General features: G+C 43.9%; 1 protein-coding gene across 1 annotated transcript in view; it reads left to right on the top strand.

Moving 5' to 3' along the window:
* Positions 1–26,806, top strand: part of LOC112224504 (protoheme IX farnesyltransferase, mitochondrial) — a 75,070-nt gene extending 48,264 nt beyond the window's left edge. Inside the window, exons 5-7 of the mRNA XM_024388095.2 lie at positions 19,131–19,201; positions 22,880–23,112; positions 25,475–26,806. Of these exons, the coding sequence (XP_024243863.1) occupies positions 19,131–19,201; positions 22,880–23,112; positions 25,475–25,917 (747 nt within the window). The 3' untranslated portion in view covers positions 25,918–26,806. The remainder of the gene's footprint in view (positions 1–19,130; positions 19,202–22,879; positions 23,113–25,474) is intronic.

The raw sequence follows: 26,806 nt of genomic DNA, 5'->3' as shown, positions 1-26,806 counted from the left end.
GTATCTATATTTCCATGTCTAACAATTGTATTTTCATCAACATTTATAATGAGTATTTCTGTAAAATGATGTGGCTCTCTGCAATATCACCGGATGTTTTTGGAACTAGTGGATGTAACGCGCCAATGTATACTGAGACTTCTTTATATAAATATGCACTTTTTCGAACAAAACGTATATGTATTGTGTAACATGAGTGTCATCTGATGAAGATCATCAAAGGTTAGTGATTCATTTTATCTCTTTGTGCTTTTTGTGACTCCTCTCTTTGGCCTATAAAATGGCTGAATTTTTCTGTGACTTGGTGGTGACCTAACATAATCGTTTGTGGTGCTTTCGCTGTAAAGCCTATTTGAAATCGGACACTTTGGTGGGATTAACAAGATCACCTTTAAAATGGTATAAGATGCATGTATGTTTGAGGAATTTTAATTGTGAGATTTCTGTTTGAATTTGGCGCTCTGCACTTTCACTGGCTGTTGTCATATCAATCCTGTTAACTGGATTGCAGCCCTAAGAAGTTTTTAAGCAACTTGGGATGGCAATGGCACCCTATTCCCTGTGTAGTGCACTAGTTTTGACTAGGGCCCATTGGTGTATATACAGTGCCTTGCGAAAGTATTCAGCCCCCTTGAACTTTGCGACCTTTTGCCACATTTCAGGCTTCAAACATAAAGATATAAAACTGTATTTTTTTGTGAAGAATCAACAACAATTGGGACACAATCATGAAGTGGAAGGACATTTATTGGATATTTCAATTTTTTTTAACATCAAAAACTGAAAAATTGGGCGTGCAAAATTATTCAGCCCCTTTACTTTCAGTGCAGCAAACTCTCTCCAGAAGTTCAGTGAGGATCTCTGAATGATCCAATGTTGACCTAAATGACTAATGATGATAAATACAATCCACCTGTGTGTAATCAAGTCTCCGTATAAATGCACCTACACTGTGATAGTCTCAGAGGTCCGTTAAAAGCGCAGAGAGCATCATGAAGAACAAGGAACACACCAGGCAGGTCCGAGATACTGTTGTGAAGAAGTTTAAAGCCGGATTTGGATACAAAAAGATTTCCCAAGCTTTAAACATCCCAAGGAGCACTGTGCAAGCGATAATATTGAAATGGAAGGAGTATCAGACCACTGCAAATCTACCAAGACCTGGCCGTCCCTCTAAACTTTCAGCTCATACAAGGAGAAGACTGATCAGAGATGCAGCCAAGAGGCCCATGATCACTCTGGATGAACTGCAGAGATCTACAGCTGAGGTGGGGGACTCTGTCCATCGGACAACAATCAGTCGTATATTGCACAAATCTGGCCTTTATGGAAGAGTGGCAAGAAGAAAGACATTTCTTAAAGATATCCATAAAAAGTGTTGTTTAAAGTTTGCCACAAGCCACCTGGGAGACACACCAAACATGTGGAAGAAGGTGCTCTGGTCAGATGAAACCAAAATTGAACTTTTTGGCAACAATGCAAAACGTTATGTTTGGCGTAAAAGCAACACAGCTCATCACCCTGAACACCTCATCCCCACTGTCAAACGTGGTGGCAGCATCATGGTTTGGGCCTGCTTTTCTTCAGCAGGGACAGGGAAGATGGTTAAAATTGATGGGAAGATGGATGGAGCCAAATACAGGACCATTCTGGAAGAAAACCTGATGGAGTCTGCAAAAGACCTGAGACTGGGACGGAGATTTGTCTTCCAACAAGACAATGATCCAAAACATAAAGCAAAATCTACAATGGAATGGTTCAAAAATAAACATATCCAGGTGTTAGAATGGCCAAGTCAAAGTCCAGACCTGAATCCAATCGAGAATCTGTGGAAAGAACTGAAAACTACTGTTCACAAATGCTCTCCATCTCAACCTCACTGAGCTCGAGTTGTTTTGCAAGGAGGAATGGGAAAAAATTTCAGTCTCTCGATGTTCAAAACTGATAGAGACATACCCCAAGCGACTTACAGCTGTAATCGCAGCAAAAGGTGGCGCTACAAAGTATTAACTTAAGGGGGCTGAATAATTTGGCACGTCCAATTTTTCAGTTTTTGATTTGTTAAAAAAAAGTTTGAAATATCCAATAAATGTCGTTCCACTTCATGATTGTGTCCCACTTGTTGTTGATTCTTCACAAAAAAATGCAGTTTTATATCTTTGTTTGAAGCCTGAAATGTGGCAAAAGGTCGCAAAGTTCAAGGGGGCCGAATACTTTCGCAAGGCACTGTATGTTAGCAAGTGTTGGCTCGTGCTAGGTATTCTAAATCATTGAGTGTCTGGGTTTGTCCAAACAGTATATCGGAGAGAGTTCATCCAACAGGTTTAGAGGGGTTTGTGGAGAGCTATCAGGTGCTGTTTTAAAGAGGGCTGGCATATACAAGAAGCTAGAAACCCCCTCCCCCCACGGATGTTTGTAGTTGGAACAGTCTCCATTTCAATTGAGCTCCAGTGTACACTACAAACAGGTGACAGCCCCAACACGTGATGACTTGGTGTTTTTGTTGAGTTTACCATATGTACACAGTGCACCTGGGTTTCCCTCAGTACAAAGATAAAAAAGAGAGAGGGGTTGATATTGTACAGCTGCGTGTGTGTGTGTAATGTTAGCAGATCTCTTCTCTTTCCCCGACCTCTGTCACACTCCTGTTGCTTTTGTGTGGCCTGGCTGGCGGGCTGTTTGTCGTGTGGGGGGTTGGTAGGGCAATCCCTCTCCCTGTGGGAGTGAGCGGTGCACAATGGGTGCGGGCCTCATAGACACAGGTATGCGGTTACTGTTTAAACACTGTAGCACCGTGGTTATGATTGACGCCTGAGGGAGGCAGCTGCTTTGAGGTGTGTGTTGTAATAGTGTCCATTCTGACAAGACTGAATGGTTAGAGTGGGGCCCACACAGTTCACATTCACAAACAGCTTCTCACTCGTTGCCCTTGAGGGTGTATGTGTGTGGGACTGATAGCTTTGGCATCCACATGGTTTATCTCCTAAGTGACAGGTATGTTCCATCTAGCCTTTTATTAAGCCATTATATACTCCGGCCAAGCGGCGTCCTCCAGACTCACCCACTTAGACACAATGGCACTGCAAAGTCTGTTCATCTCGCCAGACATGAAAGTTCTCGAAGACCCGCTGTGTTTTTTTTTACCATCACTATAAATCAGTGTGAAAAAAAAGCATATCTTTTTCCTCTAAGTCGACCACAGGAAGAGGAATTGCCACACACACACACACTTCACAAGGCCTGTTGTCAATTGAGACTTGGTGGTGGTTGGAGGATCACGTTTTGTCTTTGATTCCCCCTGGATCTGGCAGCTGTAGTGTCTGTATGCTACCCCATCTCCCCCGCTCTCCATGGTCTCGCCTCTGTTTTCCGCCCTCGTCATCTGGTGGATAATTGTCCCTGCAGCGGTGTCAGGGGGTGTGTGTGTGTAATCAAAAGCAGCACAACCCCTCCATAGCTTCCGGTGCAGCTCCCCTCTGGACCCCCTTTCAGTTTTACACCATGTCCATCAATCAAACCACGCCGAGTATCGCTGTGAGCTCTGTCTTCTTTCTGTGAAACCTCAGAGGATGTGAATACTACAGTCTAGAGACTGACTCTGTATCATATCACAATGACAGGCTAGACATAAAACTTACAGCTTTAGCTGTGAGCCTCTTAATGGCTGCGTCCCAAATGGAACCCTATTACCTTTTACACTACAATACTTTTGACACACACTCTACGGTATCTGATCAAAATTAGTGCACTATAAAGGGAATGGTGTCATTTGGGATGCAGACTTTTTACAGAGCTCTTTATGGAGTGGTCAAAAGCCACCCACGGACCCCCCACCTCACGCCAATCCCACCCCAACCAGCAATACAGTATCCGTTCTCTATGTTGACTAGTAGTATGAAGCTGTGGCTTGGAGTATTGCTTCTTCAGCATTTGTAATATATTCTCTGTGAATCTGGTTCTGTTTTTTTCCCCCGTTTAGAGAAATGATCCATTTGAAGTTGTTTGCCATATTTACTGCACATTAGTTTGACGGTTTTGCCCACTATATGCCACTGTTACTGCAACCATACACCATTTTTCTTAGTTTATTAAATGAATCACAACATTTTCTTTGCAACTTTGGGTAGAAAACCAATAGCTTTTTCTCATTATCAAAATAAATGAATTGTGTGGTCAAGCCAGTCCTCCATGAGAGCATTTCAGTTTGTCATTCTCTTAGCAACCTAATGCTTCAACCCAACTCTTTGAATAGTCCAACAAATGGCAGCTCTCTGAGGGCTACCAACATGGTGCAATTCTCATGTGAAGACTTTTCCTACAAGCCCAAAACTTTCATGGAGAAATGGTCTCGTGAATAAAATGTGACAACCCTAATAATAAAATAATACAATTAAAAACCATTGCATGGCAGTCAGGTTTTTCAATAAAATAATTAGAAAACATCTCTATGTTGTGTGATTTTAGTGAAATGTACCATTAAACCCAATACCATTACCATTGCAAAACACTATGCTGTGTGTGTTTTGGGACTTTTACCATTAAAGACTATAAGCAGAGATGGGACCAAGTCTCAACTTTTTTTTTAGTCTTGAGTCAAGTCCCACGTTTCACAGCTCAGGTGGAGTCAAGTCACGAGTCCATCATTTTGGGTTTTGAGTCCTCAACTCAATGGTAAAGTGTTTATTGCTAATTTCATTGCAATGCATCAGTGATTTTGGACCCACAAGTTTTACAAACTGCATCCCCTTTTCCCACATAGTCTTTGAATGCAACGATTTTTGGGACCAATGCAAATGTGGCACCACAGGTCCCAGATTGGTGGGGCAAATTGTTTTCCCTGGGACCCAGAGCTTTTCCTAATCTCGTAACAGACACAATACAATGACTGCAATAGAACTCACAGGGCTGAGCTTGCTTTATGCAGGCTTGCATCATATAGGCCTATGCAACTGCAATTAAAAAGTAACTCACGCAGTCTATTTCTGTAACTGAGTATTGTTTGATTAATTTCAGTTAATCATTTTGGATTGAAAATGTCAAGGTAGCGTAGCCAGCCAGCCCAAGTTTGAAAGTAGCCCAATCCAAATTTACAAAATGTAGTTAAGTCACGAGTCATAGATGCTCAAGTGGAAAGTGTTTTTTCTCTTTGCCTCGTCAAGTCTCAAGTCACAGAATTTGCAACTCGAGTCCACATCTCTGACCAATAAAGACCATGGCTGGATTCCAAACACTTAAAAGACACGCCCTATCCCCTCAGCCCTCAAATTAAGTGGACACGACTGATGACGTCTGAGTATACACTTGCAGGGCAAGGGGAGAGGGAGGAAGGAATGGTTTTTAAATGGAACACCCTTACCTGGAAAGTTGTCACTTGTTCATCGCGCAATGATTGTGTTTTCAGCCACCGGTAGCTTGTGGGTTCTTTATATGCGCTACAGTCAATTATGAGTGCATGTCTACTTATATGAACTATATAAATATTAATATACACCTACTGTGTGATAGCTAGCTAACTAACATTAGCTACTTCTGAAGAAGGAAAACATTCCAAAAGCTAATGAACAAAAACAGAATTACTTTTACAAGACGTGTTTGTGCATTAGTAGCACAATTTTGAACGTATTTACATTTGTTCTTACTTGCACTTGAATGTTGACTCCATATTGATGTTGAGGTTTTAAGTTTTGTCTGGCTTTTCTTAGCGGGTGTACAATCATCGCAAATTGAATTCTGGGGTGTTTCAGGCCCCGAAGTGAACATAATTGTACACTCGCAAACTCCATTAAAAACTGGGGCTTTTACGTTGCAAACTTCCCTTGCTTGGCTAGTCATTTGGACAGATGACAAACATGGCCACGGGGATTCTGCTGAGGGTTTAGGGCCGAGGGCTGTCTACTTTGAGTTTGAAACGCAGCCCATAACATTGAAACCATTAGAACTGCTGTTGCCATGTGGTTTGCTTGTTCACCAGGAATGGTCTAACTAATTGTAAAAAAAAAAATAATAATAATAATAATTGAAGGGGATAAATCATACACCTTTGTGTATGATTCATACACATTTGTGACTGTTTCCTGGACACAAATTAAGCCTAAGAGAATGACAAACTAAATTGCTTTCTTGGAGGGCTCGATTGAGTTGAGGATGACCATACAATCTGTTTTCACTATGTGCAAAAGGTATTGGTTTTCTACCCAAAGTTGCAAAAAAAATGATGTGATCCATTTTTAATGAACACAAACTGCAATATGTATAAAAGTAACAGGAAGAGCAACATCTAGTGGGCACATTCCACACTAATTTATGGTAAATATTGCAAGCAATTTATCACTTCAATGGCTAATTTCTCTGAAAAGGGAGAAAAAAACATCACCAGATTCACAGGGAATACATCAAAAAAAAAATGAAGAAACAATACTCCAAGCAGCAGCTCCATAGTACTTTTATTTTTTTAATTTTTTTTTTCACCTTTATTTAACCAGGTAGGCTAGTTGAGAACAAGTTCTCATTTGCAACTGCGACCTGGCCAAGATAAAGCATAGCAGTGTGAGCAGACAACACAGAGTTACACATGGAATAAACAATTAACAAGTCAATAACACAGTAGAAAACAAAGGGGGAGTCTATATACAATGTGTGCAAAAGGCATGAGGAGGTAGGCGAATAATTACAATTTTGCAGATTAACACTGGAGTGATAAATGATCAGATGGTCATGTACAGGTAGAGATATTGGTGTGCAAAAGAGCAGAAAAGTAAATAAATAAAAACAGTATGGGGATGAGGTAGGTGAAAATGGGTGGGCTATTTACCGATAGACTATGTACAGCTGCAGCGATCGGTTAGCTGCTCAGATAGCTGATGTTTGAAGTTGGTGAGGGAGATAAAAGTCTCCAACTTCAGCGATTTTTGCCAATTCGTTCCAGTAGAGTACTGGAACGAAAGGCGGCAAATGAGGTGTTGGCTTTAGGGATGATCAGTGAGATACACCTGCTGGAGCGCGTGCTACGGATGGGTGTTGCCATCGTGACCAGTGAACTGAGATAAGGTGGAGCTTTACCTAGCATGGACTTGTAGATGACCTGGAGCCAGTGGGTCTGGCGACGAATATGTAGCGAGGGCCAGCCGACCAGAGCATACAAGTCGCAGTGGTGGGTGGTATAAGGTGCTTTAGTGACAGAACGGATGGCACTGTGATAGACTGCATCCAGTTTGCTGAGTAGAGTGTTGGAAGCCATTTTGTAGATGACATCACCGAAGTCGAGGATCGGTAGGATAGTCAGTTTTACTAGGGTAAGCTTGGCGGCGTGAGTGAAGGAGGCTTTGTTGCGGAATAGAAAGCCGACTCTTGATTTGATTTTCGATTGGAGATGTTTGATATGAGTCTGGAAGGAGAGTTTGCAGTCTAGCCAGACACCTAGGTACTTATAGATGTCCACATATTCAAGGTCGGAACCATCCAGGGTGGTGATGCTAGTCGGGCATGCGGGTGCAGGCAGCGATCGGTTGAAAAGCATGCATTTGGTTTTACTAGCGTTTAAGAGCAGTTGGAGGCCACGGAAGGAGTGTTGTATGGCATTGAAGCTTGTTTGGAGGTTAGATAGCACAGTGTCCAATGACGGGCCGAAAGTATATAGAATGGTGTCGTCTGCGTAGAGGTGGATCAGGGAATCGCCCGCAGCAAGAGCAACATCATTGATATATACAGAGAAAAGAGTCGGCCCGAGAATTGAACCCTGTGGCACCCCCATAGAGACTGCCAGAGGACCGGACAGCATGCCCTCCGATTTGACACACTGAACTCTGTCTGCAAAGTAATTGGTGAACCAGGCAAGGCAGTCATCCGAAAAACCGAGGCTACTGAGTCTGCCGATAAGAATATGGTGATTGACAGAGTCGAAAGCCTTGGCAAGGTCGATGAAGACGGCTACTTGTCAACATGGAGAACCGATACTATATACTGGTTGCTGGGGTGGGCTTGGCGTGGGGGTCCATGGGTGGCTTTTGATAATTTTTTGGGATACCTTGTGTCTTATTGTTAGTGAGAATGAAGGTCCAAATCAGATGTTAGGTACTATATTTATTGTAGATTATATGAATCCTATAAATTAAAATGGCCAATTTGGGTACAATCAATTGGCTTAATTTCTAAGAAATCAAACTATATTTCACCAAATGTTTTCTGGAATGCTAATCTTATTTATTTTATGTACAACAATGTATTTGGAATAATCTGAGATGGTGGATGTCGAAATTCTCTTGTACTTTTTGAGGTGGAATGACTTCTTCATTATGATATCAGTTTGACATTTATGGCACTGGTGATGTGATTGGTTGTGATTTAGGCCAGTAGGACGGAGTCTCTCCCTCCGAGCATTCTGTTTTACAGGAAGAGACTAGGAGAACAGGAAGTGATTAAGTTGTCAGGTGGTCATGTTTTTGTGCCAATCAGATTTAAAGAGCTGATTTGATACTCCATTACTTTAAACAGATTTGAACCGCTCCGGCTCTCTTTACCTGCACCTACACAAACGCGTGTGTTCACACACACAGTAGAATGGAATGGCATAATTGTTTAAAGCCGTGGACCCATGTTTGGAGCATATGGGACTGTGTGGTTGTAGGGAAGTAATGACAAGGGGCTGAGAGGAGAGGGCTGGTAGTGATGTGATCCAGATGATCCAACTTAAAAGGCAGAGAGGAGGAAGGCTAATAGAGGGGGGGCGCTGTGAAATGACGACACACACTGTCAGCACACAGTGGGCTCACTGAGTAGCTAGAATAGGACACCCACATCAAACCAGGGCTCCACGGAGGACTAGCACAAAGTCAAACCAGTCAGCTCATTCAGAAATCAATTGAGAATACCTCATCTATTTCAATTCTAGAATTTGAATTTAAGTAGTAAGCAGGATACAGAATTACAATTAGTTTTAATGAAAGGAAATATAGTTGCATTCAATAAAATTCAAATGCCTCTTCTAATCTATATTAGGTGTAGTCATACTTTTGGTCATGTAGTGTACAGTTGAAGTCGGAGGTTTACATACAAATTAGCCAAATACATTTAAAATCAGTTTTTCACAGTTCCTGACATTTAAACCTAGTAAAAATTCCCTGTCTTAGGTCAGTTATGATTACCACTTTATTTTAAGAATAACTACTATTAAAATAATAGTAGTGATTTATTTTAGCTTTATTTCTTTCATCACATTCCCACTGGGTCAGAAGTTAACATACACTCAATTAGTATTTGGTAGCATTGCCTTTAAATTGTTTAACTTGGGTCAAACATTTTGTGTAGCCTTCCACAAGCTTCCCACAATAAGTTGGGTGAATTTTAGCCCATTCCTCGTGACAGAGCTGAGGTTTGTAGGCCTCCTCACTCGCACACACTTTTCAGTTCTTCCCACAAATGTTCTATAGGATTGAGGTCAGGGCTTTGTGATGTCCACTCCAATACCTTGACTTTGTTGTCCTTCTTATGGGCAGGTGGGACGGTATCGTCCCACCTGGCCAACATCCAGTGAAATTGCAGAGCGCGAAATTCAAACGACAGTATTATAAATATTTAACTTTCATACAATCACAAGTGTAATACTTCAAAATAAAGCTTAACTTCTTGTTAATCCAGCCGCTGTGTCAGATTTCAAAAAGGCTTTACGGCGAAAGCAAACCATGCGATTATCTGAGGACAGCGCCCCACGAACAAATACATGAAAAACATATTTGAACCAGGCAGGTGCAACACGAAAGTCAGAAATAGCGATATAAAAAATGCCTTTGATCTTCTGTTGGCTCTCCAAATGGTCCCAGTTGCATCACAAATGGGCCTTTTGTTCGATAATGTCCTTCTTTATATCCATAAGAACTCAGTTTAGCTGGCGCGCTTCAGTCAATAATCCATCCAGTTTCCCTCCGTCGAAATGCATACAAAACGAATCCCAAACGTTGCTAATAAACTTTTCCAAACAAGTCAAACAACGTTTATAATCAAACCTTGGGTACCCTAATACGTAAATAAACTATCAAATTTAAGATGGAGAATCGTTATTGTCTTTACCGGAGAAAAATACCAAAGAACGCGCTCTCTTTCACGCGCTTGGAAACACTACAGCCAAAATGGGAGCCACCTAAGAAAAACTATAATTTCTGGTTTATTTTTTCCAAAAACCAGCCTGAAACGCTTTCTAAAACTGTTGACATCTGGTGGAAGCCCTAGGAACTGCAATCTGGGAGGACTTGGCCTTATAATAAAAGTGGTAGCCATTGAAAATTGTGGTAAGCTGAATAAAAAATGTTTTTTAAATTATGTTTGTCCTCGGGGTTTCGCCTGCCATATCAGTACTGTTGTACTCAGACAATTTTAACAGTTTTAGAAACTTCAGAGTGTTTTCTATCCATATCTACCAATTATATGCATATCCTAGCTACTGGGCCTGATTAATTAACAGTCCGTTTACTTTGTGCACGCTTTTCATACGGACATCAAAATACCCTACCCAAGAGAGGTTAAGCCATTTTGCCACAACTTTGGAAGTGTGCTTGGGATCATTGTCCATTTGGAAGAGCCATTTGCGACCCAGCTTTAACTTCCTGACTGATGTCTTGAGATATGTTGCTTCAATATATCCACGCAAATTTTCTTTGCTCATGATGCCATTTATTTTGTGAAGTACACCAGTCCCTCCTGCAGTAAAGCACCCCCACAACATGATGCTGCCACCCTCGTGCTTCACGGTTGGGATGGTGTTCTTTGGCTTGCAAGCCTCCCCCTTTTTCCTCCAAACATAACGATGGTCATTATGGCCAAACAGTTCTATTTTGTTTCATCAGACCAGAGGATATTTCTCCAAAAAGTATGATCTTTCTCCCCATGTGCAGTTACAAACCGTAGTCTTTTTTATGGCGGTTTTGGACCAGTGGCTACTTCCTTTCAGGTTATGTCAATATAGGACTCGTTTTACTGTGGATATCGATACTTTTGGCCATGTTTCTTCCAGCCTCTTCAAGGTCCTTTGCTGTTCTGAGATTGATTTGCATTTTTCGCATCAATGTACATTCATTTCTAGGAGACAGAAAGCGTTTCCTTCCTGAGCGGTATGACCGCTGCGTGGTCCCATGGTGTTTATACTTGCACAGATGAACGTGGTACCTTCAGACGTTTGGAAATTGCTCCCAAGGATGAACCAGACTTGTGGAGGTCTATCATTTTTTTTCTGAGATCTTGGCTGATTTTTTTTTCTTCTTTTTTCTCCCATGATATCAAGCAAAGAGGCACTGAGTTTGAAGGTAGGCCTTGAAATATATCCACAGGTACACTGCCTATGGGCTCAAATTATGTCAATTGGCCTATCAGAAGCTTCTGAAGCCATGACATCATTTTCTGGAATTTTCCAAGCTGTTTAAAGGCACAGTCAATTTAGTGTATGTAAACTTCTGACCCACTGGAATTGAGATTATGTGAAATAATCTCTGTAAAAAATTGCTGGAAAAATTACTTGTCATGCACAAAGTAGATGTCCTAACCGACTTGCCAAGACCATAATTTGTTAACAAGAAATTTGTGGAGTGGTTGAGAAACACGTTTTAATGACTCCAACCTGAGTGCATGTAAACTTCTGACTTCAACTGTATATTTGTATGTGGACACCTGCTCGTCGAACATCTAATTCCAAAATCATGGACGTTACTGTAGTTTTTTTCTCCCCCATTTGCTGTTTTTACACCCTACATTCTTCTGGGAAGGCTTTCCACTAGATGTTGGAACATTGCTGCTGGGGCTTGGCTTCCATTCACCCACGAGCATTAGTGAGGTCTGGCACTGATGTTGGGAGATGAGGCCAGGCTCGCAGTCGGCGTTCCAATTAATCCCAAAGGTGTTTGATGGGGTTGAGGTCAGGGCTCTGTGCAGGCCAGTCAAGTTCTTCCACACCAATCTCGACAAACCATTTCTGTATGGACCTCGCTTTGTGCACGGGGGAATTGTCATGCTGAAACAGGAAAGGGTATTCCCCAAACTGTTGCCACAAAGATGAAATAGCACAGAATCATCTAGAATGTCATTGTATGCTGTAGCGTTAAGATGTCCCTTCACTGGAACGAAGAGGTCTAGCCTTAGCCATGGAAAAACAGCCCCAGGCAATTATTCCTCCTCCACCAAACGTTACAGTTGGCACTGCATTTGGGCAGGTAGCATTCTCCTGCTATGCGCCAAACTCAGATTCGTCCATCAGACTGCCAGATGGTGAAGCATGATTCATCATTCCAGACCACGCCTTTCCACTGCTCCAGTCCAATGGCGGCGAGCTTTACACCACTCCAGCTGACGCTTGGCATTGCATATGATGATCTTAGGCTTTTGTGTGGCTGCTCAGCCACGGAAACCCTTTTCATGAAGCTCCCGACTGACTGTTCTTGTGCTGACGTTGCTTCCAGAGGGAGTTTGGAACAGTGAGTGAGTGTTGCAACCGACGACAGACTATTTTTACACCATACACGCTTCAGCACTCTGTTCCCGTTTTGTCATCTTGTGTGGCCTACCACTTTGTGGCTGAGTGGTTGTTGCTCCTAGACGTTTCCACTTCACAGTAACAGCACTTACAGTTGACGGGGCAGCTCTAGCAGGGCAGAAATTTGACAAACTGACTTGATGGAAAGGTGGCATCCTATGATGGTGCCATGTTGAAAGTCACTAACCCCTTCAGTAAGGCCATTCTGCTGTCAATGTTTTGTCTATGGAGATTGCATGGCTGTGTGCTCGATTTGATACACCTGTTTGCAACGGGTGTGGTTGAAATGTATACTTTTTTAATATATAGTTTATATCTTGTATATAATACATCAAACATGTTGCTATATATAAACTCAGCAAAAAAGAAACGTCCTCTCACTGTCAACAGTTTGTTTTCAGCAAAATGAACATGTGTAAATATTTGTATGAACATAAGATTCAACAACTGAGACATAAACATGTCTAACGTGACTAACAGAAATAACGTGTCCCTGAACAAACGGAGGGGGGGGGGTCAAAAGTAACAGTTAGTTTCTGGTGTGGCCACCAGCTGCATTAAGTATGGCAGGGTCTCCCCTCCTCATGGACTGCACCAGATTTGCCAGTTCTTGCTGTGAGATGTTACCCCACTCTTCCACCAAGGCACCTGCAAGTTCCCGGACATTTCTGAGGGGAATGGCACTAGCCCTCACCCTCCGATCCAGCAAGTCCCAGACGTGCTCAATGGGATTGAGATCCGGGCTCTTCGCTGGCCATGGCAGAACACTGACATTCCTGTCTTGCAGGAAATCACGCATAGAACGAGCAGTATGGGTGGTGGCATTGTCATGCTGGAGGGTCAGGATGAGCCTGCAGGAAGGGAACCACATGAAGGAGGAGGATGTCTTCCCTATAATGCACAGCATTGAGATTGCCTGCAATGACAATAAGCTCAGTCCCATGATGCTGTGACACACCGCCCCAGATCATGATGGACCCTCCACCTTAAAATCTATCCAACTCCAGAGTACAGGCCTCGGTGTAAAGCTCATTCCTTTGACGATAAACGCGAATCCGACCATCAGCCCTGGTGAGAAAAAACCTCGACTCATCAGTGAAGAGCACTTTTTGCCAGTCCTGTCTGGTCCAGCGACGGTGGGTTTGTGCCCATAGGCAAAGTTGTTGCCGGTGATGTCTGGTGTTGGACCTGCCTTACAACAGGCCTACAGGCCCTCAGTCCAGCCTCTTTCAGCCTATTGCGGACAGTCTGAGCACTGATGGAGGGATTGTGCATTCCTGGTGTAACTCGGGCAGTTGTTGTTGCCATCCTGTACCTGTCCCCCAGTTATGATGTGCGGATGTACCGATCCTGTGCAGGTGTTACACGTGATCTGCTGCTGTGAGGACGATCAGCTATCCGTCCTGTCTCCCTGTAGCGCTGTCTTATGCGTCTCACAGTACAGACATTGCATTTTTTTCCCTGGCCACATCTGCAGTCCTCTTGCCTCCTTGCAGCATGCCTAAGGCACGTTCATGCAGATGAGCAGGTACCCTGTGCATCTTTCTTTTGGTGTTTTTCAGAATCAGTAGAAAGGCCTCTTTAGTGTCCTAGGTTTTCATACCTGTGACCTTAATTGCCTACCATCTGTAAGCTATCAGTGTCATGGAAACTGTGTTTACAGATCTTCATTGTAAAGAGGTTAAAGTTATGTGGAGTTTTATGAATTTTCTTTGAAAGACAGGGTCCTGAAAAAAATAATGTTTATATTTTTGCTGAGTTTATGTAGAGGTCCTGGGCTGGTGTGGGTACACGTTGTTTGCATTTCTGAGGCCGATTGGACGTACTGCTAAAATATCTAAAACAACGTTGGAGGCGGCTTATTGTAGAGAAATAAACAAAATTATCTGGCAACAGCTCTGGTGGACATTCCTGCATTCAGCATGCCAATTGCACGCTCCCTCAACACTTGAGACATCTGTGGCATTGTGTTGTTTGACAAAACTGCACATTTTAGTGGCCTTTTATTGTCCTCAGTACAAGGTGCACCTTTGTAATGACCAAGCTGTTTAATCAGCTTCTTGAAAGGCCACACCTGTAACGTGGATGGATGGCTTATCTTGGCAAAGGAGAAATGCAGAATTTGAGAGAAATAAGCTTTTTGTGCATATGGAAAATATATGGAATCTTTCAGCTCATGAAACATGGGACCAACACTTTACGTGTTGCGTTTATATTTTTGTTCAGTGTATATCCTCTATAAATACGACAGTAAATACAAAACTTGTTTAGTTTGGCTTGGACACATATTTAAGTAGTATGTAGAAGTGTTTGTACTAAACCACCACAAGGGGTGGCTGGTTGAAGGAATTTAACAAGTTCACAAATAAGTATTGCAAGTAATGCACTAACATGTTTTTCATCATGTCACCACTAGATGTCAGTATCAGCATTTGTCTTGAGTAGATTTACTACAGTGTTTACAACAAAGGTCATGTAAAAAAAACACTTTATGGCAACCATTCAACTCAGCGAAAAATCTGTCTCCCTCCAGCAGGTGGCGTTTTTTTGTTTCACCCACCACGAAAGGAGTTTTTGTATGGAGGTCAATGAGTGTTGAATTTGGTCAAAAAAATGAATGGCTTATTTGCTACGTATGGTTGATTTGATCAAATAGAAGTTTTGTTACGCTTAAGTTGTTTCGAGTGTACTGATATAACTAGTGTACGTGAAATCCCAGCAAAAAAATTATATTGTTGTCTCGATGGCTATGCATATTATTGGCATGAGGCTAGTAGCATACCATCTCTCTCCATTGAATACAGGCGTTTGACGTCAAAAACCCTCATCAAATATTCAAAAAATGGTAACAATAATGAGATGTATCCACCAATCCAAAGAAAGGATAGGTGGGAGCTAGCCCGCCCACCGTACCGCTTTGTGGACAGCGACACCCATTGTTAGGGCAGAGAGACAAATATCTTGTCAGTCTATCCATAATCTTTGGTTATAACAAGCAAAAGCTAGCTGGTCATTACGACAATTTTGTCTTACAGAAACCATATCTATTTTACACTGTTATTCAATACAAAAGGTATTGGCTATACATTTCAATTGCAAATGGAATGTGTTGATGGCAGAACATTTATGCAGGCAAATGCTTTCCGCACTGGTTTGTCACACATTCTGATTTAGCTAGTGCACATGGCCTGAAGGATAGATCTGTGCCAACTGTCTTGCTTTTTGATTATTTCATATTTCGGAAAACTAACAAAATAAGCCCCACAGTTTTCACTTTGGCGCCTGTCCAGTTTTGGCACATAAGTAGCACAGATTGCTAACTAGCTAAGCTAACTACCTTGCCGGCTAGCTAGCCAGCTAATGTTAACCAAGTGAGAATGTGATGAGGACAGGGCTGCTTGCTTGGTGATGTGTACTTTTGATTATTTACTTATTCTAATATGTTGGCTGTGGCAAGCTACTCACCATCAAATCACCATGCCTACGCTCTCTCACGTTGTGACCTCGGGCTGAATGATGTTCAATGAACAGCTCGTAGAGTGCCCTCTTCAGGCTACCATTGAAAATGTCAAAAATTGACCGTCATTTGTTTATTCTATGTATATAATATAGGCGCTTTATCTGTGGAAGAAAGGCCGATACAAGTGTGCCTGTGAAAAGATCAACCAATTTTTATCGGTCGGGCTCTAAGTGATTTATTCTTTGGTGACTGGAAGTCATAGAAACTCATGTTCTATGACTGTGTGGAATTAAATTATACTTCCTGTCACTCAAACACAAATTACAATTCTACATCCTGTGGGATTGTGGCCAATTTTGAATTTCAATTAATGAGTTGAATGGGAGTGAATAAAAAAGAACATCTGAATTGACCCCAACCCTGCTCCAAACACTAGGGCTGTATTCCGGGATACACTCCTCTCTTCTGCACTCCTGGTATTTTTGCACACAGGCCTGTAGGGAAGGGGGAGCAAAGCAGAGGTACAGTTATGTGGGTGTCAGAGTTTTATGTGCAGGTCAGAATGACGTCGTTATTGGAAACTGAAACGATTGTGATTTTATGTGACCAAGGAGCAGTCCTGCATGTGAGCTCTCCGTCTGCACGAGGGACAGTTCTGCATGTGAGCTCTCCGTCTGCATGAGGGACAGTTCTGCATGTGAGCTCTCGGTCTGCACGAGGGACAGTTCTGCATGTGAGCTCTCCGTCTGCACGAGGGACAGTCCTGCATGTGAGCTCTCGGTCTGCACGAGGGACAGTTCTGCATGTGAGCTCTCGGTCTGCACGAGGGACAGTTCTGCATGTGAGCTCTCCGTCTGCACGAGGGACAGTCCTGCTGCATGCATGTGAGCTCTCGGTCTGCACGAGGGACAGTTCTGCATGTGAGCTCTCCGTCTGCACGAGGGACAGTTCTGCATGTGAGCTCTCCGTCTGCACGAGGGACAGTTCTGCATGTGAGCTCTCCGTCTGCACGAGGGACAGTTCTGCATGTGAGCTCTCCGTCTGCACGAGGGACAGTTCTGCATGTGAGCTCTCCGTCTGCACGAGGGACAGTTCTGCATGTGTGCTCTCGGTCTGCACAAGGGACAGTTCTGCATGTGAGCTCTCCGTCTGCCCGAGGGACAGTTCTGCTCTCGCCCTGGCTGCCGCTCCAACTGCAGTACAGACCTCTCTTCTCCCTCTCTCTCGCGGCCCCTGACCCCCTGACGCGTTTCCTGACCCAGGAAATAGAATTAACACCTCAGCCTGAGTCCTGGGTCCCATAGCCGCAGCCACAGCTGTTCCCAACCCAGGCCAGCCCGTCATCAGCCCCAGCACAGCAGACTTCAGCTCAAGAGGGAAGGGGAAGACTGACTTTATATGGAGCTTAGCTTATCCCACCACTAACTTTATCCCTTTGGGTGGCTGTGAGCTTATGTTACACAACCTGCCACTGAAACAAAATGAAATGCATCAATTATCAACCCCACACTCTGTATGAAGCTTAGGCCTGACCAGTTGCCCACCTGTTTCAAGCGTATATCGTAGTCCACAGACACTGAGACGTGATAGTCCAGCGTCCCATTGTGACATAGCTACGCGGCTCTGAGAACACCATCCGCGGGGGCTGAGGATACGAAGTCTGACCGTGCACCTCGCCATAATTCCCAGCCAACGCGGTTCCGGTACGCGTCCTCTATTTATTTGAATGTGTTAACAGTTAGAGAAATTGCTTAAGCTGCATGGAGAATTCAAAAAGTATGAAGGCCAACGGTCCAGTATGCTAGAACACTGCTATGCGTACGCTACAAGTTTTGTTGAGGGCCTCGTTACACCTACCTGCTAGACTGGTCATGAAGTAGTCGGGAATGTTTTAGTCATATCTGTAGTACAGGTGATTCTTTTGAGGAACAATTCAGTGTGCCTTCCCCTTTTTATAATGCATTTCCTAGGCAGACACAGAACACGGGTGAATCCTGCAAGTTGCTATGCAACCTCTCATCTATCCAAAAAGGTTTTCCTTTCCTGAGAAAGCAGCATATCAGGTCAAGACGATCCATTCCTTTAGGTCTCCAGAGGGGACACACCGACAGGCCAAGCTGACAGACTTCCCTGTCATAGATAATGCAAAGAAGTCCTTTGCAACTAAAGTGGTATGACCCAACTCTCCGAAGGCCTCTAGCGAAATATAAATGTGCTCTATATGAAACCTATTACCCACCACGGGTGTTTTTAAATATAGAGGCTTTTCTATGTCAAAAGGAGCGTAAATTAAGGAAGGGGGAGATGGAGGAGAGAAGTGTATTATCTGTTTATTTATTTGATTCCAGCCATATTTCAGAAGTAATGGATCTTAATATTCTCTGGTTGTCTGGACTCTGGTCTGAGTGCTCTGTCTGTTTTCATCATTAGGGTGCTGGCTCAGATTTATGTACACACACACACATAGGCCTACACACATGTACACACGTACACATACTAGCTGGTTCCTGCATTTAAGCGCCCCATGTGTTTGCGTTTTAGTCACACATAGCTGATCTCTTGGGGCCACTTTGAAGCAGAGTAGATCATAAAACAGAAAAATGTTGTTTTTCACATAATCCTCCCCCTATGTACCCTAGACCCCAGCAACCTCCTAACCACATCCCACCTCAGTCCCCGTTCTGCGACGTGAAGGGCCGCTGTTCTGCTCAGAGATTTGTCTTGAGCTGCTTCCCTCACGTTCTTTCACTGCAGATGTCCAACGAATACATTGCTGTGTATCTTCCCCTGTATGTTTACCACAATTTAGCCTCATTTTGGTCATGAAAAATATCAGAAAAGCTTTTCCCTAAAAGTTTTGTAGCAAAGCCTCTCATGCTCCCATAGAAGATGATTTTGGTTAAGACCAAAACTATGAAGCAGAGAGATAGGGTTATGAAAGTGCCACTGACCAGGTGTCTGTGGTGATGGGTGACATAGCCAGGCAGTTTAGGGAATGGTGAGTTGACAGGATGAATGGTTACAAAGAAGAACTTGAAAGGCCTCTGAATATGAGCTGTATGTTTGTCCTTCCTTTCCTTCCATCCTTCCTTCCTTCCTTCCTTCCTTGACTCCTCCATTAACCCATACTCTGTTCTCTCTCTCTTTCTATCTCCACAGTACTTTGAGGTGCCCTTTGACTCCAACATGAACCGCACAAAGAACCGGCCCCTGGTCAGGGGACAGATAAGGTAAACGTACAATTGTTATATCTATCCCAAATGGCACCCTATTCCCTATATAGTGTCCTTCTTTTGGCCAGAGTTCAATGGGCCATTGTCAAAAGGTAGTGCACTACATATGGAATAGGGTGCTATTTGGGAGATAGCCTCTGTTTTTGTGTCTACTTCTGTTTCTGTCTCACAACAATTTTGCATAAAATATATTTTTCACAATCATTCAACCTTTTATTTCACACGGATAAAATCCCTTGACTTTGATACCTTGCTACCATCACCAAATACATTGCCACGTCCCTTATCATGCCGTCTCCATATTGAGTAGGTTATCTGATCTAGTGAAGTGTATTACCAGTGGAGAAACTGGATCCTGCCACTTGGCGTAATAACAGCTCTGTGTTATTGCATGTCTCGTGATAACGAGGGGAGGTAGGGAGCACACCTTCAATTAGACAATAGTGCTGCAGAGCACAGCAACACCACCCATATCACAGATCCATTTACACTCTTTTCCCAATTAGTTATGGTGCCAAGCCTGAGACAGGCTACAGGCTGTCTATACAGAGTAGCAGAGTACAGCCAGGAGCCAGGAAGGTTGCTGCCAATATCAGATCAGAAATAGTATGCCTGCAGCACCAACCAGTCCTCCCCTTCCACACCTGCCAGGTGTAACCTGATACTATTTATTGGCAGGCTGGGAGGAGGGTGTAGGCTACCTGTACCTGCTCTTTCTTTCTCTCTCTTCTCTCTCCTCTCTCTCCTCTCTTTCTCACTCACTCTTGCTCTAGCCAGCAAAATAAATACAACTATTTTTTCTTTGTTGGACATAAGACTGTAAAAACACCAGCAAATCAGCTCCAGTTGATTTTAATTTTGGAAATCTGTTTTGAAATATTCCCACTCATAATAGAGATATGTGATCGTATACAAATCGAAGCAAGTTTTGAAATGACTTTGCTTTAGTCAAATATATATGTTTAGGCTTCTTGCAGTCAATCTGTAGTATAAAATGATTTCTAATTATGTTCCGGCCCCATGACCATCCATTAAAGAAAAAAAGGTCCCGGGGCTGAATCTAGTTGATGATCCCTGGCATAGGGAACTCCAGGGTAAATGAGAAGACTCCTACCATAACAACTGTGAGATGCTGAAGCGCTGGTGTTGAACCCTGACCTGGCCCCATCTCCTCCTGTCCACAGTGGAATCCTCATGTGATGTGTTGTTTAAAGGGACACTCCTCTTGTTGAGTTGGAGATTTAGGATGTAAACTGTTCTCCAAACAGACCCAGGGTGCTGCCGCTGCCTGGCTTTGTCCGTACATCCTGGTGTTGACGTGACTGAGGACTGTGTGTGACACACACACAACCTGTGGCCCGATGTGGACCAGCTGGATGGCTACGGCAGCATCCCAAATGGCACCCCATTTCCTACGTAGGGAATATGACCATAGCCTACGTAGTGCACTATATAGGGAATGAGGTGCCATTTGTGACGCAGACAACACTTACAGTCCCTGTCAAGCAAGCCCTCAGTATCTCACATTCTCTCTCTCCATCCTCTCTCTCTATCCTCTCTCTCTCTCGCTCCATCCTCGCTCCACCCTCTCCATGAGGCTCCCTGGACCCAGCTCAAGCCTAGATCACAAAGTATGTCCAAGGAAGAAAAGTTGATTGAAAGTGATTTTTAGTCTAGTTTAATCTGGGTCTTCTAGAAGACCGTCCCTAGACAGCTAGATGTATAGCAGAGCATACTGGTGGATGTCTTTTTGATAATCTGTTTGGACAACTTTGCAGAGCTCTCCCTCTAATCTCTTGTTGAAATCTCAATGAGATGAACTCATTCTCTATTGTGGTGTGAGGTTGAAGACATTGAGGTTGCAGCATGTGGTGATTTTGGACCTTCGGTAAGATGGATGAGAGAGAGAGAGAGAGGACTCGGCTCACCACCATCTCCTCTAGCACATCACACTCTTGTGTGGATCTTATTTCAATTGAACACTGAGCCATTCCTTCGTGTAGCCCTCATTGATCTAAATGGAGAAGCCATGACACTCTCTTCCAGACACTTTTTTTCTTGCCAGCCTGCCAACAACCACCTTCTCATCACGCTGAAGACACCCCTTCAACCCCCCAACGTATGCTCTTGTCTAAGTCCTCATTCTCTCTTCATTCTCTCACTCGAGCTTGAAGAACTTTTAGAGCACGTGTCAAACTCATTCCACGGAGGGCCGAGTATCTGTGGGTTTTCACTCCTCCCTTGTACTTGATTGATGAGTTAAGGTCACTAATTAGTAAAGAACTTCCCTCACCTGGTTGTTGTTTTAGGTCTTAATTGAAAGGAAAACCAAAAACCTCCTAGACACTAAGCCCTCCATGAAATGAGTTTAGTACCCCTGTTTTAGACCTGGGTGAAGAACATTTAGACCTGGGTGAAGAACTTGCAAACCTGGGCGAAGAACTTGCAAACCTGGGCGAAGAACTTGCAAACCTGGGCGAAGAACTTGCAAACCTGGGCAAAGAACTTGCAAACCTGGGCAAAGAACTTGCAAACGTGGGCGAAGAACTTGTCTTAGCCCCCAGTTGTGGAAGGTAAGTTCCCTCTTATAGCCAACCAGCCAGCTACATGGGCTAAGTGCTGACTACCCCCCCGGCTGACAGCGTTATGACTGGGACAGTGTCCAACTATAAACTAAGGCCAGACAACCCCCTCCCCACAGGCCGGGAGACGCAGTCCTCAATTCGACCCCCACAGAGATTACCCAAACTCAGCGAGCGCACACACACACACACTTACACACTCCACTGCCACATAAAACAGACATAACACACTAATCACATTAATACCCCATCTCCCAAAATAAAAGCCTGTTTTCGCTTCAGAAGGCCTGCTGCGTTTGTTCAAGATTTTAATCTCCAAATCTCCTCCCTCTAATTTACAGCATATTTACTTGAACCAGCCCTGCAGTCAGTTGCTAGCTAGCTGCTTTCAATGAAAGACAGCGGGAGGAGGAGGTCTTCATCCGGTTAAAAGCGGGAGCCTCTGTGGTTAGGGCTGAGGATGGTTTGATCTCTGGGCGTGCGTAATGCGTACAGCCTCGTAGCCACATGCTCATTGTCTTGCAGGGCCACTTTTATCCCTGACAAACGCTGATCACATGAGCTCTCCTCTAAGCCCATGTTTTCAGACTGAGTGCCGGACCGCCACTAACTGTCTCTGAGTGTGTGGCCCGACCGTGTGGCACTCGCTGTGTGTGTGTCTTCACATGGGACTATTGTCATCTTCTCCTATAATCTCCACAAGTCCACATATCTCAATCAGAACATGATAACAATGGTTGTTCTATTCTGTCTTGCTGTGTCTTTAAGCAAGGTGTTCAGTATTCTGTGTCTTTAAGCAAGGTGTTCAGTATTCTGTGTCTTTAAGCAAGGTGTTCAGTATTCTGTGTCTTTAAGCAAGGTGTTCAGTATTCTGTGTGTCTAAGCCAGGTGTTCAGTATTCTGTGTCTTTAAGCCAGGTGTTCAGTATTCTGTGTCTTTAAGCCAGGTGTTCAGTATTTTGAAGGAAGCTTAGCTCTCTATTGTATGCTGAATTTGTTGTTGGTGAAATAGTGTGGGGAAGTTATATTAAGAGATGTCTCTATCTCCCTCCTTATCCTCTCTCCTTCCCTCCCTTTCTTCCTCCGTCACACAGTCCTCTCCATGCGGTGGGCTTTGCCCTAGTCTGTGGTGTCCCTGGTATCACTTTGTTGACCCTGGCTGTGAACCCTCTAACAGGGGCCTTGGGGGCCCTCAACATCTTCCTCTACACCTGCTGTTACACACCCCTGAAGAGGCTCAGCATCATCAACACCTGGGTGGGGGCGGTGGTGGGGGCCATTCCCCCCATCATGGGCTGGACGGCCGCTACAGGTGCTCTGGACCCAGGTACTGAACTGGACGACACGCACTCAATGTACGCCTCTCTCTGCTGGGTCCTAGTGTCCTTTCCCACACACACAGTCATGATACTTGGTCCTATGGGTCTCCCTCACACACACACACAGTAATGATACACCCCATCTTATGTTTCACGATGAAGCAGCTGGTGTATGACGAGCTGTTCAAACTGAATATGTTGGTAAATGGGGGATAGAGGAGAGAAAAGGATACACCATACTTGTTCTTCCAACATTGGGTCAAAGAGCAGCTTTGGTGTGTTAAAGTTCATATGTCCATATTAGACTCTGTGTAGACTCATGATAATACATTGGTGTTCGTTCCTACAGTAACATATGTTAAACTCTGATAAAGTGGTTCAAATCTGACACTTCAGAGCGATTTTATTATTTTCCAAACTAGATATCCAGCTAGTGGGAAATACACGGTTTATCACAGCCTAAATGAACCTACTGTGTGGTCACTCCCAGGAGACTTAGGAGCTAGGCTGTAGTGTAGACTAGAGGGAATGTCTGCATGTTGTATATCCATGTCTCCACTGAACTGCAGCTATTCTATAGGTTCAATTCTATTTCTACAGTTTGTCTTGTCATTCCAACACAATTAGTCTCTGCTTGACTCCGTGAGGCCTCTTTCACAACTGACATTCAACACAACAGAGTTTGTATGTATTTCACTGGGTTGACGAGGACCTCTGTGACCAGGCCTGACACCCCCCTCCCCCCCATTACGACCAGCCTTTTATTTACATACTCCATAACCCAGAGTCCCACGTTGCTAACACACACACAGTATTGTGTGTGTTTATGTTCGGCTAGCTGTGTGTGTGCGCGTGCGTGCACTTCTCTAGTGGATGAGGAAGGCAGAGCAGAGGGGGGTCTCCTCTCTCCTCTCCAGATTGTTTGGCAGACATGTTAAGTGTTCTGTTATGGCAACTGTGAACTGTGTTGCAACTTGTCACCGGGGTCTCTCCGTAGGGTACACACACTAGTTTACACTCACCAAGCCAAGATCTTGGGACTTGCTCTCAACAAAATGTTAATCATGAATCTATGGGGCTTTTCACGTGGGAGTGAATGTGTTTTATTCCCATTGAACTTCCGCTGGGGTTTTTTTCTTCCCTTGGTGGCCCTCTTGATTCAATGACTGCTCTCATGCTATACAATGACATTCATGCCCTTTATGTAAGAAGGACCCCCTCAGTTTCGGCTATAAGTATGACTTGGACATTGGCATTTTAACCAGGTCAATTGGGGGTCATTTAAACGTTCAAAAAATAAAGTAATAAAATAATAGAACAGAAGTAAGTCTAAAGTGACAATAGTTACCATCATCTGTCCTGTTAGCTGCTACTACAGGCTGCACTATAGTCCTGTTTGATCACTGTGTTTGGTGAGATCGGAGAGGTTTGCAGTAGAGGTGCCTTAAGGCCCTGTTTTCCTACGGGATTTAGGCTTCTTTTGTGTTTACAAAACGCAAGAACAGCGGAGTGAAACAAAAGGAAACCCTGTATGTAACGCTCGGGTGCCTCTGCAGCGCTGCCGAGTGAGTCTTTGTGCCTCGGCGGCCGGGGCGGGTCTCCTGTTTCTCTCTCTGCTGCTTCTTGCTCTCTGGTGGAACGTTTACAACGCCACACCGTACACGTGGCCCCGGGCTGTTTGTTGCCCCCACACACACACACACAGGATGTGCAAGGCGAGCTGATGAATGGGTCTCTTTCTCTCTGTTTAACCACAGGTCTGAGAGGAACAGAACAGACAGAATGACTGGGGGATTCCTCCTCTCTGACTAGTGTCTACAACATTCATGTTCTCGTATTCAGTTACCCATTCACTCTCTCACCTCACAACATCTCCTGTATCGTGTACAGAGGCTGTGTCATAGGGGTCAGGGCAGTGAAATGTCCAGGAAGGATAAGTTGATTGAAAAAAAGACGTAGATTCAGTCAAAAAGGAAATCAGTCCCTCCAGGATACATCGTTGGCAAAAAAAACAAATGGGCAAAGTCAACAGTTTCCTGCATATTATGCAATGCACTATTTTACGTCAAATCATCCCAATTTTGTTGCATACAACAGACCCATCACCGCAGCAAAAAGAGAGGGTAATATGGTTCAATCAAGCCACATGTCAATGAACTTTTTCCCTCAGTGCATTTTTGTGATAAATTGGACAGAACCATTGCATATTGCTGTCCAAAATGTCAGAATTGCTGCAGCAAAATCAAGCATTTTTGCCCACAAATCACTATAAATCCCTGCGAGAGGGACTGGGAAATTCAACACCAAGAGATTTGTGAATTCTCTATCTAGTCATTGTCAAGATCTTCTCTTCTCCCTCCCCCTCTCTAGGTGCTCTGCTGCTGGGTGGCTTCCTGTACTGCTGGCAGTTTCCCCACTTCAACGCTTTGAGCTGGAACCTGCGTGAGGACTACTCCCGGGGAGGCTACCGTATGATGTCCGTCACCCACCCGGGCATGTGTAAGAGGGTGGCCCTGCGCCACAGCCTGGGTCTGATCGGTCTCTCGGCCCTGGGCCCTGTGCTGGACGTCACCACCTGGACCTTTCCTCTAGTCTCCCTGCCCATCAACCTCTACATCAGTTATCTGGCCTTCCGCTTCTACCAGAAGGGAGACCGCAGCTCCGCCCGCAAGCTCTTCTTCTGCAGTCTGTGGCACCTGCCTATGTTGTTGCTGCTGGCGCTCACCTGTAAGAAGTCCCGGACCGATAAAGAGGGCGTGGCGAAGACCTCGAGCCTAGCCCCAGCACCCCTGCCCCTCTCCGTGCAGAACTAGGATAGCCCGTTAGACCCCACCACCACATCCAACCTCCAACACACTGGCCACTACTTCTCCACCCACCCTTCGTACAAATGGAGGTATTACCTTACCATGTCTTCCTCCCTCTGCCTCTGTACCCTGAGAGAGGGGAGTACTAGGGACTGTGTGTATGTATGTCTGTGGACTTGTGGTGCTCACCAACTGCACTCTCCATGCCCTCAAGACAAGGGGACGGGGTGGAAGCAACATGGCTGAAATGGTTGATCAATGAAAACCACACATTGTGAATTCCTGAAATAACTTCAGAGTGTAAGGAATCATTTCAGTATGTGTGTATATATGTATTTATAAAGGAAGGCTGCCCTCTAGTCCCTGTCCATGTTGTATATGACTGTTGTTAATAAGAATGTTGTACAGTGTAAATTGCTCCTATGGATTCGCAATTGGGCCCCAATCTTGAAAGAAACCCATGCATTGTATCAACACAAGATGACGTCAAGAAAGAATCGAGAGTGAACTGTGATGGACATGAAGACTTGTAAGATAAATGAGACAACAGTACATTGAGTTACATCAATATTTGTTCAATTTTAAAAAAAATAATCGATTAAGGAAATACGTTTTAAAGAAACCTAGCCACTGCACTGAAATGCAATGATAAGTTATTACTTGCCTATATGTTACGTGACTGTAACGATTGCCTATGCCTCTTGGTTTTAGCTGTTCAGCAATCTCAGTGGAGGGTATTCTTCTGTCTGCAACACACTGCTTTAACTCTACACGGTTCACCTGCACCAAAATAAAAGAGAAAAGTTAACTTGTAAACCATTTTTGTAAGACACAAAAATCATTACAAATGTTCTTACAATAAACGTCTTATGATTTAACCAATTTATTTGATTTA

Source organism: Oncorhynchus tshawytscha, linkage group LG25 (assembly GCF_018296145.1).
Source record: "Oncorhynchus tshawytscha isolate Ot180627B linkage group LG25, Otsh_v2.0, whole genome shotgun sequence".
NCBI classification, from domain to species: domain Eukaryota; kingdom Metazoa; phylum Chordata; class Actinopteri; order Salmoniformes; family Salmonidae; genus Oncorhynchus; species Oncorhynchus tshawytscha.
Note: the sequence above shows the minus strand (reverse complement) of the source record. Positions and strands in the feature narration are given on the sequence as shown.